This window comes from Adelges cooleyi, unplaced genomic scaffold (genome assembly GCF_023614345.1).
Source record: "Adelges cooleyi isolate 19-005CV unplaced genomic scaffold, UGA_ACOO_1.1 ACOO_flye_CR_arks_rails_tigmint_CR_PRNA_9, whole genome shotgun sequence".
NCBI classification, from domain to species: Eukaryota; Metazoa; Arthropoda; class Insecta; order Hemiptera; family Adelgidae; genus Adelges; species Adelges cooleyi.
Genome location: NW_026096579.1, coordinates 6,594,388 through 6,608,553, shown reverse-complemented (window position 1 = coordinate 6,608,553; position 14,166 = coordinate 6,594,388). Strand labels below are relative to the sequence as shown.

Sequence of the window (14,166 nt, the reverse complement as noted above, 5' to 3'; positions counted from 1 at the left end):
TTTGGCTCAATTAAGAACGATTAGAAGGAATCACTGGATTTTTATAAAAAAAAAAAAAAGTTCATTATTAAATAGATTTTCCCATTTTAGCTTCGATGCGTAGCTGAGAAGGTATTGTATTTTTACAATGATGTGTTTTTTATTTAATATATATATTTTTTTTTTTAATTTGTGTCGAAACCAACGATATCTTTTAAGTCGCCTAATTGATTTCTTCGTGTAGTAACTCTGTAGATCAGAAATCTTACCTGTAAGATGTTTTACGGGATCTAAAATTTAAAAATTCACCAAATTCGCCCCTATGCAATTTTTTAAAAATAGTTCCAAATTTGTACTGAATATTCTATAGACACGGCACTATCAATAAACGTTGACCAAACCAAACAAATATCATTAACCCTTTTCCCTAGAAGGGGCGGAAATGTTTTCTTTGTGACGTTTTTTTTGGTGAAGTTTTAGGGCTTAAGGTTTGCAAATTACACTGAAGGTAGATTTAGAGTTGGGGCGGCTATAACATGTACAATTTTCTCAACAAATTTTTTTTTACTGAAAAGACCAAAAAAAAAGAGGAAAATTACACTTTGACTGTAGTCAATTTCTGCTTTGTGTGAATCAACAGGTATTTAAAAAATGTTTTCATTACATTGTTAGCTAATATAATACATGGGTAACTATGGCAATAAATTATTACAGACAGACGAACAACCCTAATCGTACCCACCCTTAGTAAAACCGGATCGTTCAAATTTCATGTACTTTTTTCGTCGCCTATTCTTTTAGAAAAAAATAATAATCCGTAATTAGTAGTTCATAGTAATGCGCACATGATATTTTTTTTATATCTATTTTTTACACTATAGTAAATCTATGGTACGCTCAATGTCGGCTATGAACGTTTTACGGCGTACGCAACCGTTAACGACTCCAGGACTTTACCGACGGTCCTTGTAGTAGTGTTTATTGCGTTTTTTGGCTTAATAATTAAGACCTTCGCGCATTACTGTTATCATTATGACTGTCTAAGTCTAAGGGTAATCGTTCGGTCCGGCATTAGGCCGGCCCGTGCACAGCCGTTGTTATTACATACTATATGCGTTCGTCCCCGACCTTTCGGCGACGACGGCCTGTCGGCGATATATATATATATATATAGGTATTTGTTTTTTATTAAAAAAAAAAAATTAATTTCCCCGTAAAAAAAATCCAGTCGAACGAGTGATTCACAGTGGTCCGACGGCGCCGCCACTAGGTCGAGTTCCAAGGCCGAGATGGTCCCCGAGAAAATAATAAAAAGGCGCAATGTATTTGTACAATGAAAAAAAAAAACAACTGCGAAATCTTATTCCACCTTATACATGTATATTATTAGTATATGTACATATATTTTTCCCCCCTGAGTAGCGGCAAGTAGAAAATTTACCGTCGGTCATCGCCAATCGCCGATGCTCCCTCCAAAAGAGACGGAGTGTCGTTGACCACTCTTGCCTACTACTACTTTTTTTTTTACACATTGTGTGAACATCTATACATACATATATAATGCACCATCCTCCGACCGATCCGACACACGCATTTTTGTCACAAAACCTGAAGTGAAATTATTACATACACACACACACACACACACACACACAACTTGAGGTGTGTATTTATTGTATAAAAAACGCTTGCGACGTTTAAACAAGCGCACAGTGCCGAAGTGTATCGTCTTAGTGTTTCGCCCGGGACCCGCAAGTCAGTGGGTCGTCTCAATAGAGTATTATTGAAATAAATATAGAATAAAAAAGTTTCTTTAGTTTGGTTTTTTTTGTAAAACGGGTTTTTTTTTATCGCTCAATTATTCTCCTGCAAGTCTTCCGCCAGTGGCAGTCCCGCAATACGCGCACCCAAAGTAAGTAAGTACGATGGCCTAGTTTAAGATTTTCCGATTATTATCTATTATGGAAATATATTTTTCACAACACCCGTCCATTGAATATTAATACGGGCCAGCTTATGGCAGTTTGCCAGCATTTGCCATTCGATATGAGACACTGATTTTCTCCGATGTAAGCGTTTGAGTTTTGAATTTTTATAATTCTACTGACTTCGAAAAGTCTATGACTTTGCAAAGATATCACGTTTCTCCTTATAATTATTATTATGTCGTATGTCTTTGGTTTTCCAAAATCAAGTAACCCATAAAAACACCATTAACCAGACACAAACAAATATTTTAAGATAATGAAAAACAAGCGGATCTTATCTACCTCTTCAAACCCATCGACGGGGGTATTATTTAATGGGAAACTGTTGTGATATACATACGCACACTTACTTTGTACAACTCCATTACCTGACCATGTTTACATGATTTTCGTTTACCATTTAATTGGCACTTAACGTTTATCGTCTACCCTATTTAGAGTTCTACTCTCTTACCATTTTCATTTACATTATAAGAGATAACATTTCTTTTTGAAGAAAAAATGTTCGGCTTTTGCAAAATATTAATCTGCAGTAATTTTTTTCCAATTGCAAAGTAATTTTTGTATTAAAATCATAAAAATAAGCGTCGTGTTTTGAACAAATTTTTTTTAACAATATTTTTCATCTAGAAGAAAGTCAGAAATTTCACCGACCAGTCAAATATAACATAACCAATTATATTTATTTTATCATAATGGAAAAACCGGGTATCGTTAATATTTAAAAAAAATGTCAAAATTATAATAAAACAATTATAAGCGTTAAAGCTTTACAGTGTTTGCATAATAATTTTGACTGATAATACTTCAACAGCTGTGATGACATTTTAGTGGCGTTTATAGTTTATTGCAATAACAATTAACAAAAAAATTAATTTGTATTTTGACTTCGAAATTTCTACTAGAATTAAATTTCTTCCACGAAAAATGTATGTCTCAAAAACAGACTATTTGAAAACTACTGGTACGCTTAACACAATGCAATGGTCGATTATTAAAAATGTTTTCAATTAAAAATAAATTCGTTGATTATCCATGTCATGTCTCGTCAAGTCTATTTGGATTTTGTTAAGTTGAATTTGAATTCAAGTCTTAATTGGACTTTTTAAAATCACTATTACCCGTCAAAATCGTTTTTTGATTGACTAAAACCAAAAGTAAACAACCAAAACCAAAAAATTATTTTACACCGAATTATAACTAATTAAATTAAATTTTTGGTGTAAGTTAAAAACCACAAGCTTGATTTTAATGGACAATTTTTCCATTCGCTATTGAAGTAGTCTTAGAACAGTTTTCAATTTTTATTTTATCGGTGGCCAAAAAAAAAGCGTCGACAGTCCGTTTAATTTACGACGGTCCAAGCATGTTATTAGGTTACTTTTAACGTTTTTTTTTTTTTTTTTGGGAGTTGCTCGAGTTCAATAAAATGTGTTTTACTCGACCCTTTTTACAACCAAAGTAGGTTAGCGACCAAAATAAATCGAACCCTTTTGCCGACCCTTATCGTGCAACGGTCATACTTACTTATTCGTCCCGTTTCAAACCAAGTTGCGTGCCATTATCGTTAAATTATTACACTGTATAATAAAAACAAAACTAATTAACTTCATTCACGGTAATTTGACTACAAACAGATACCCTTAATGTTTTAATTTTATTTTGTATTTTTCGGTGCTCTCTAGGGTTTTTTTGATTATAAGATCATGTAGTGTGGTTAAAATATTGATATTTACTGTAATCCAATTTTTCTTGTTCGCAAACCGACCAAATGGACCAAAAGTAAGTTATTATATTTTCGAGCTATTTCAACTGGGATCAGTAGTGGTCGTTGGTTGTCGGAAACGTTATTGCAAACAGTTATGCAACATTGTGCTTTTTGTTATCAAAACTTTACACTATAGCACTTAGTTGGTTTTTGCTAACAGAAGACAGTTGCTAACATTCGTATTGTTATAATTTGCTGTGTTTATCGTTGAAAACGCAAAACGTATTAAGTTGGACAATAATTATAATCACAGCGGAGGTTAATATACGAAATTTAAAAACAAATTGGAGTGCTATGGAAATTATGAGGCCAGTTACGGTTTCAGCTGAAAAACATACTATAAAATGTGTATATGTATTATATTCTTCCCAAATAAAAAGCGATATTTTTTTGTACAATGTAATCAATTAAACGCAAGTAATTATCTAAAAAAAAAACAATATTCAAGTACGACGTTTGTCCTATTTCACCAAAGCTCTTTCAAATTTACAATTAAAACGCGGTCGATCGCACTTGGATTAAAATATTGTACTTTTTAACAGTTTTCATTGTAATCCAGTTGCTTTTGAGGAATACTTGTCAAATCGTTATTTCGAAGAAAAAATGCGCTTGTCTTTAGTGTTTACCAAGTAACAATGTTTTGTTGTCGGTTATTTTGACACACAAAGGGCACTCGTCGAGTATCCTATTGTGGCTTCTGCGCCTCGTTAATCAAATCATATGTAAACAACTTTCTTTGGGTGTTTGAACAGTCCGGTTTGTATAGGTATGTTATCCATCACGGTTGGATGTTCGTTAGTTTCGCTTTAAACGGTATTGACGGACAGTTGCCAGCTAAGGTATTATAGGTACGTCTCAATCGTCTCGATGATTTGTCGATTGGGGCCACACGCTCTTGCCGCAACAACAGCTGACGACGGTTAGTAGAATAGTATAGTAATATATGCTGGTCAAAGCGTCGAAACCGCAAGATGATAAAAAAAAAATTGTTAAAAAACTTTTATTTTCAAACCGTTTGCTGTAAATGGATTTTTCAAACGTCAAACGCATTTAACAGTACTTTGAGTTAGTTTTAGAAATGGTAACTATTTAAATATTCCAACAGTATTAATAAGTATCAAGTGTCTCGATTTTTCAATACTTAAATCATTTTTCCGTTGAAAAAACAATTTTCGATCAAAGGTGGAGATAGTATAAAATAGCCATTGTGCAGCAATGGCTATTCTGTACATATAGGTATAGGTGGTCGGTCGTTATTGGGGATTTCCCCGTGCGAGGTGATTCGTCAAAAGTCCGAGACGTGTGTCATTAGAATAATAATAATTACCGACAAGCCCGTAAAACGATAACGATCGGTTCGGCGGATTTGGCTGTGATCTTCAATAACAATGCACGCAACAATGACTGTATAATAATATATTATTATATTTGTTTTTTCTTACACGTGTCTGTGGCTACCGTTAACGTCGGCGAACGTTTGACAACGTTATAATATTTTTTATCGGCGATCGTTAAAAAACACACACACACACAAACGCGTGCCGGCGCATGCCGTCCACCGGACACGGACACGGTACGTTTAAGATTTTTAAACTTAACTGTCTGAATACACACAAAACGGTTTTTGGAAATCGTGCGATGCTGTAATGGTTATTACTATTCGACCTCGGCTGGAGTAAACGGGCAAAACGCCGTGCTGTGGAATGCCCCATCGAATTTAAAGCGACCACTGAATTGGCTCCCCGAACCTGGGAAATGAAAGAGAATAGGGTGTGAGATGGTTCGGCCATGTCACGAAGGCAAAGACAGCGAGAGGTGTTATGAAGATGAATGTAGAGGGGAAAAGAGGAAGACCGAAGAAAAGATAGATAGCTGGGAATGATTGAACGAGATGTAGAAGATCGAGCTCTATGGAGTTGTTGGACTAGGGTGTCCGACCCCTGTAATTGGAATTTTAAGGCGAAGATAAAGAAGAAGTAGAATACAGAACACTGAACTCACATTTATGAAAAAACCATCCACAGGCTACCATTCTGTGAACAGTTTTGTCTATGATATTTACTGTTTTTACCTAACCTGAAATTTTAATATGTACCATGGAAGAGTAACGTAGCATTATTATTTTCTATGAAATTGGTACACAAAATGGCTGCCTCCCAGGTTATACAGAACCAATAGGCTTTTAATGACATATCCCCGGCTCCATACAATACAGGAATTCTTAAACTAACATGTTGCTTTTCCACATTTTCTGGGGTTTTGGCGGTGGTCTTTTCAAAAGCTGGTGTACTTCTCGTCTACAACGGGTCCAATACTCAATAAGCACATTGCGGGCTAATCTCCTCTTGCACGAGTAGAGAACAATACGTATGTTTGATAATCGACAAACGGGTGTCAAGAACAACAATAATCCTAACCAAACGACACCATCAAAAAACCCACTGTCAGAATAAATAGGTTCTCCAGTGATTTTTTTTTTTTTTTGCGTAACGACCCTACCGACTGTCAAATCATTCGAATGCGTTTGCATTACGATTGCAGTCAGACCATTATAGTAGTGTACATGATAATATTTCGGTGTTGACAAGTCACTAACCAACCGACTGTTTGGACGTTGAACGCGTAACCGATTAAATGGCAATCGGTTAGGTTAGGTTTTGCAATACCTGGTGCGATAATAGCAATGGTAATAATAATACGATTGTAACATCTTCGAGCGGTTACGCGAAGGCAAACGAAAATAGCGAACCGCAAGAGTGAGAGGAAAGATGCGAGGTCAAAGATGATAGCGAAATAAGAACGCGGTGGTCGGTGTCCGCGCATTATAATTAATCGAGCTTGGCGCCTTCGCCTTCCAACGGCCGGCGATGACTTCCGCCCTCGCCTTACACACCGCAATGATTGATTAAGTTTACGCCGGTGAACGTGTGGGCATGACTTGCACTTATCCCGTCCGATCCCGACGATAGTCCTCAAGTTGTCCGGGAGTTAATGGCCCGCGGAGTGACTATTAACGTCGACGACGACAACACAAAATTATACCCCCCCCCCCATCCACTCCGTGTAGCGTTTACCTAAAAAATAGGCCTAAAATAAAACTCACAACAGTCCTATCCGTATATTTTTAAACTGGTTCCTTTCTATGATTAATGCCGTTCTTGGTGTCTTTACCGTGGCAGAGATGTTTAATTTGCTGAGAAAAACAAAAAAAAATTATTAGAAGCGTATAATGTGTTTTAATATAAGCACTGTTAAAAAAAAAAACAAGTAAAACGTTAGTTACAATATTATTATTCCATTTCAGTCGTTTTATTTTGCATTTACTCTTGGTTACGCATTCGGTCAGTCTAGTATTAACTGTCTGCAAGAGATAGCTACCTATATAATATTAAAATGTATTGATTATGTTTTTTTAACAATAATTATAATCGTCTGGGTTCTAGGATGTATAGCTGAATACTAACATTAGACTGGCTAATCCGTTTCTATATGTGGAGATGAATAATTCAAAAACGAAACTAAATAATATATATATATATATATATACATTTTTTTATTTACTCTGTCATTCACTTAATCCTCTTTCCAAGAGATCTCTGTCTTCTCTACCATCGCAGAAGTCCCACGTGTAGCATCTTTTTTTTTATAATAATCATTCGGTAAAAATATTATAAATAATACAATTTTAATATTGACATTTTAGTTAACTATAGATTAATTATCTGCTTACTTTTTATTTAATAATTTTATAAATTAATTTGGGGTAGCTTTTATAAATTAAAAAAAACTTAATAAAGTAAATAACACAAAAATTTGTTGAGTTCAAATAACCCTTTCGAACCTAACTTAATAAATAACTTTGCCCATAATAATATAGGCCATTATAGTTCTAATTTTCCACACTGAATACTTATCAAGGATAAGACCGTTTCGTATCTAAGTCGTCTATTAAATTTGTCAGTTAATTTAAAAACACATACTTCATTAAAACTTGACTACCTATAACTAGTTGAAAAGTTTAAATAAGTATACACAATTACAGTTAAAGTTTTATACTACATTATTTTTATTTTCGTTAACTTAATCATAAAAATCAACATTGTAATTTCTGTATTACCTAACTATACCTACCTAAATTTTCTATAAGAGTATAACACTACACTGTAAGATTTGACAATTTTGGAATCGGATCCAACGGATACTACGACTGTGACGCCAAAAGTGGCGGGACCGAAAATGTAAGTTTCTTGTTCGGCTGCGAGAAGTACCTACGATAATAATTTACGGTCTAGGTCAAGTCAAGATGATACATTGGCTTATTGCGTTTTGGAAAATCCAAAGTTTCAAATATCGTTAACGACTCGAGTGGACTCGAAAAAAAAAAATATATATATAGGTACCCCATAAACCCCATACGTTTAACTACTGCCGCTGCTGTCAAACTAGGTATAATATGCTAATGTATATTACTCGGATTCCGGCAAACGCACCGGTGGCGGCTTAGCACGTCAAAACTTAATAACTCGGATGGCAAAACACAAAACAAAAAAAAACCACGTGAAACTAATTTGGAGCCGAGCTTAAGTTTGGTAGTGCAGAAACGTTGTTGGAAAACAATATCCGTGAGGCGCATACATACATGGTGGTGCTGGTGTACAGTGGTCGGATTAAAGTATATTATTATTGTTACAATATCTACTCCGGTGGGAACCGAATTTCAAGAATAAGAAGTTTGCAAAAGCCAGCCTGCCCCCGTTGAATCGGCGGTCGCTGGCCGTTGAAATAATAATATTATGTAAAAAACCGTTTAAAAAAATATATTATGTTTAATTATTGTCATAAGGTTAACCTAATGGCACCGGTTCGGTGTCTTCCATATTTCCATATTTTTCTGGTGAATATCGTATCTTTCTGTCTGCTGCTATTACACAATAATATCGTTGCCGTGCTGCGTTGTATCGGATGAAAATAGCAGTAAATAAATAAAAAAAAATTACACGTGAACTTAACCCGCAGTCGTCTCGGCAACAGGTTTCCAACACTACAGCGGTACCTACTTCCCTGGATATGCACCTCAAAAACCCGTGTAACCCGTTTTGAAATCGAGGCGACCCCAAAAAACAAAACGCAAATCAGTCCCGCAATACTCTAATATTATCTAAGAGTAGGTTAAAAAAAATTCAAGGCTGAATCTCTAATGTAACCCCATTCACAATGACAAAAAAAACACCCTCTATTGTTCGCAATAATCACATTTGGGTCTACTCGACAGATGTTGCTTATGAACACTAATCGCGTTGTCTTTACCCTGTGACGTTTACAATTTATTCGGCTTTACTCGGAGAAAATGGCAATTGGTTTTGTTGGCTCGAGAGCTTTCTCGTGTATTGACAAAACGAATTAAACTAAAAACGAAACGCTAATGTAAAGTTTTTTTTGAACAGAAAAAAAAAACCTTCAAAATAACATTACAGCTTTGCTTTATCCGTAAGTACAACACTTATTTGTAATCACAGTGGACCGTTGTCGTTACGTTAGGCCGATGAGTGGAGTGGACTGTAAAAACAGTATAAGACGTTATTTTTGCAAGAAAATTCCACCAAGACCCGGGGCGCAATCTTATGTTTTATTTTTTAAGTGCTTTCGAACTTTCTTTGTGTGTTTAGGCTTGAGACAGTCAACGAGGAGTCGCCCCGGCTGTTGTTTGTACTACAGTAAAGCCGAACAGTTTTCTGATGTGTGAAAATATCAAAATTTTGCTACACCGCTAATATGTTATAAGTCTATAAATTATTATTTTTGGTTGTGTATACAGTACAGGTATTCCACTAAGTAGGTCTCTGCAAAATTGCGGTAAATTTTTTGTTTACACGGAAAGTGATCCTTCTGCGGTTTTGGTTTGTTTACCGATTTCCAGCGATTGCGTTGCTTCAACAGGGAGTGCTGCACACCGTCTGGTTTTGTCTAATCTCAGATACTGTAATGATTGTTATTATTATTATTGTCGAAATTGGAAATGATCCAACGACGGTCTGTGTTGTAATAACATGTCACCGCGGTCGTGCGGATCGTTGCCATTAAACGGCATCGATTAAAAAAAAAAACATCAAAGATTACGATGAGATTAATGAAGTCGAACAAAAAAAAAAAATACACAGTAAGGACTCGTGTTGCTGTCAGGCGCGTGCTCGTCCCGTTTAGTCGAACGCCAGGAGGTCTATTATGTCTAAAACCGTGACAGAGTCCATCGTTTACACGCCGCGTCATTATTATTCACAAGAGTAACCCAAGATTGAAATATTATAAAACCAGACGGTGATGTGCTTTGTAGTAAAACAATAGGTTTTCAAATAACTATTTTCGATTGGGTTAAACCAATGCAGTAGGGCCAAATCGTGATACCTAATATTAAGCCGGATACCGTCCGTGACTTTACTTCCGCGTTTAATTTGTTTCCGGAAAAAGGTCAAAACGTGGCAACTTTTGAGCTCCGTCGCAAGACGGATTAAATTAACGAAGAAACGACAATTATTTCTGCCGCCCACGTTGTTTCCCCGGTGTGGACTTAATATTGTTTTGACCGAACAGATGGTTTAACGCTGTCGACAAGCTTTTCGTTTCCATTTAACGCCCAGCGCGACAACTGTTGATTGAAAAACCGATTAAAATTTCATTCTTCTACCGAAATCTAGCAGAAAGTCTTTGTACAGAGCATTGAGTATTAACTTGACACACGATATAAAAACACTAGCCGTCAAACCGTATGGTAACCGCCATTGTGACCAGTTTGATCAACAGCTTCTGTTTCTCATGAGTTATTCGTTTGGATGAAGACCAGCAAAAGAACGCCTGATCTCTCAAAAGTCAAAATAGAGTACTATACTTAACATTTTTAATTCCAGTGTTTATGGATAGTACTTAGATGAAATTAAAAAAAATTGTTTGGGCTATTACTCAGTTTATTTATTAAATTAATTAGTAAAAAAAAACACTATGATATTTGAAATAAATGATGAGTCGGAAAGCAAATAGCTACAATTTCCGCACGTTTGGAGGCAATTTTTCTAACCTACTTGACACGTTTGAAAAAAAAAATTATCATCAAAGTAAACGTTTGTATCGCCAAATAATACTGAAGCGACCACTGAAATAGAATTTTTTCAAGTATTTGCCACTGTTGTTATTCTTATCATAATTTAGATTTTAGTAGCTGATTTCGCTTTATTTTTGCCATACATTAACGGTGCAACGTTAACTCTGTTTCAGGTACGATAAAAACATGAACGGATTCACTTCGTTGGTATGTATGGTGGCGCTGGGCTGCGCGTGCGTCAACGGCCAAGTGCCTTCCAGCACGCCGTGCTCGCTGTCGTTCTACCGGTACCTGTACAACTTGCCCGGCGAAAAGATCCGACCCAACGTGCCGGCAGGCACCTATGTGTTCGGCAAGAGAGTCGGACCACCTCAAGAAGACGCCGAAGCCAGCGACAACCGGCCTTCGTTTCTGAAACCCGACTCTCGGGAGTACTTGCCCCCGTCGGTGCCGTCGACCACCTTTTTGCCTCCCCAACCGGTTTCCACCACGACCTACCGACCGCCGCCGCCGCCGCCGCCACCGGTGTACTCCACCCAAGCACCGTCCACGTCGGCTCCGGTGTACATCCCGCCGCCGCCTAGCCCTTACTTCCCCGAAGCTTCAAACACCGTGGCCGTCAAGTCGGTGAAACCCGCTGACTGCGACAGCCCGTCTCACAGAGCGGCGGCGCCGCCACAACTGCCCGCGGCTCTACCGCGGTTCGACCTGCCGAAATTGCCGCAGCCCACGTTCTTCGCGCCGCAGTTCGCTTTCCCGCAGCAACCGCCAAGGCCGGTCGTGATTGCCGCCAACGAGATCCGGCCGCCTCAGTTCAAGTACCCCGTGCCCACGCCGCCGAGCCGGTCGTTGGCCAGCAAACCCGCCGAGGAATGCGACAAGCCACACCATCCGATCACCCCGTTCCCCTTGGTTCCTTCCACCACGATCACCCCCAGCACCACCGCCGCCGCCGCCGAGCCGTTGGAAACCAGACAGGACGACGTGGTCATCATCCCGAGCTCCCTGCAAACCCTGGACCAGCCCAAGCCCGACTGCGGTCACCCGGAACACCAGCCGGCCGAGTCCCAGGGATACGGCCAGCAGAGCATCGGCGTGCCGTCCGAAGACTACGGCGTGTCCGCGGCCCCGTCGGTCCTGCAACCGGCCGCGCCGTCTGCCGGGTACTCGTACGACAAGCCCAGCCCTTCGTTCGGTTACCCCCAGCTCGACTCGGGATACAACTACCCCAAGCCCAGTCCGTCTTTCGATTTCCCCGGGTTTTCGGGGCAGGCCACGTCGTTGTTCGAGTCGCCGGCCGCCCAGTCGTCGATAGCCAAAGAAGACGGCGATCTGGTCATACTCAAAGTCTAAAATCCTAAGCGCCAGCCGTCCGAAACACATCCACTTAATGTAATTATTTTAGATTCGTGTATTATTATTATAAACATAACACCGTAGAAGTTTAGTTTTAGTCGTTATATATTATGAAAATCATGTTACCAATTCAAAAAAAAAAACATTTGTTACCATTTCATTTTAATTCTTCTACATTTGTTTAACGCTTGTTTATTCTTTTTTTTTTTTTTACAATAATTCATTATTAGAATTTTATCGCTTACGAATAAGATCCATCATTGTACATTAGCTATTTAATATTTTTAATATTGTATCCAATAAACGCATATCATATTTTGTTTTGTTTAGTCGTGGTCTGAAATTATTTCGTTTTCCCTTTCAAAATGGAGAAAAACCCCAAAAACATATTAAACGTTGACTAACCAACAAAATTACCATAAAACCTTTCCCCTTTCTTTATTTTGGTTTTTTAGATGAAGATTTAGGGTTTAACGTCTGAATATCAGACCTAAGGTAGATCTAGAATGGGACTAAAGAACCCCCCCCAACCCCCAAAAAAGGAAAAAAATACTCTTTGACCATACTTATTTTCTAGGTTGCTATGAGTGAATCAACAGTCATCAGGTATTTGAAAATATTTTCATAGCATTGTTAGTTAACAATGTTAACTAATATAATATATGGGTAACTATGTAAACAAATCATTATAGATGGAAGACCAACCACAATCGTATCCATCCTAATACAATAAATTGATATTTAAGCATATTATTTTAATTTTTTTAACCATGGAAAACAAATTAACACAAATAAGTAGATAAAGATAAAGTGGTCATGATAAGGGGAAAAGCTTACTGAAATCCTTTCTTGTGTCTAAGCGAAGATGACAAAAATATGACTGTATGTTTTTAGGCATTTGATGTTACCAACATGCAAACAGATTTTGTCTTAAGCACATTTATTTGTATGTCATCAAAGAAATTCTATTTTTCTTATAAGCATAAACACATTACTCAATGTATGAACGAAAAATGATTTCTTGTATTAGGTCCTTTCATAAATCATTGATTCCATTATTCAATCCAGTTTTTTTTTTTTACAAATGATCCATCGACGTAATGACACATGTAATAGTTTTTGATCTGATGAAAAATATTTAACGTGAGTGCAACGTGAGCTATCAATTCATCATACATCTATATTTGTCATTAACTTAAGTCCTTGTCTATATCCATTAACGCCATGCAATATTACCAAAAATAAATTAAAGGGAAACCGACCATAGATGTGGTCAGATGGAACTTGGGCGTACTTAGATGATAAGTCATTTTTGGTGATTAATTAAATTGTTTTATTTTTGTGTCTATATTATTCCATTTTTTGAACCGTTAATGTTTTGTTAATGCATTTTAAATGGAAAGAAAGAAGCAATTAAAGTGAGCAATTCGAGATAGACTCTTTCCATGTTCAGATCACTTTACAAGAATTTTATCTAAGAATTGAAATGGTCAAAAAACTATTTTATTTCTCTTAAGTTTATTTATACAGTATTCATATATTTCACGTTTAAACTGTACTGTAACAAAATACAATAATTAAAATAAATCATTCAAGAATGACATTGGTTTTGATTATATATCATATAATCATACCTACTTGAGAACTGAATGAAGATAAACGATTTAGTTTTTTCGTTCATTAAACCTTAAAACGGTCGTTTAAGCGACCAATCGTTTTACTTGGAAGTTAATTTAGATGGTAAATCCAATTATTTTGCACAATATGACACAAAATTGTTACATTGATAACATTGCATTGTCTCCTTCGTCCGCCTCCGCTTAGACAACAGTCTTATCCCACACAATTTCAGATATTGTCAACGATGCGTTCAGTGAAAAATCTTTCTCGTTTAGGAGTAGCTTTAAAAAAATAAGGCCGAGCGCGTTCGTTTTTAGCACGCATTCCATTGGTTTGGCAATAAATATAATGTTACAAAATTT

The 14,166-nt window shown here is 37.0% G+C and overlaps 1 protein-coding gene across 2 annotated transcripts; it reads left to right on the top strand.

Annotated features, from left to right (window-relative positions):
- The first annotated feature begins 1,575 nt into the window (after positions 1-1,575).
- Positions 1,576-12,469, top strand: LOC126846831 (uncharacterized). Of its 2 annotated transcripts, none has more exons than XM_050586640.1 (2): positions 1,576-1,891; positions 11,002-12,469. In XM_050586640.1, exon 2 carries the CDS (start codon positions 11,015-11,017, stop codon positions 12,179-12,181), a length of 1,167 nt encoding a protein of 388 aa, XP_050442597.1. In that variant the 5' UTR covers positions 1,576-1,891; positions 11,002-11,014; the 3' UTR covers positions 12,182-12,469. The 2 variants fall into 2 exon arrangements, with proteins under 2 accessions (XP_050442597.1, XP_050442596.1); XM_050586639.1 differs by having other exon boundaries at positions 1,576-1,895.
- The last annotated feature ends 1,697 nt before the right edge of the window (positions 12,470-14,166 follow it).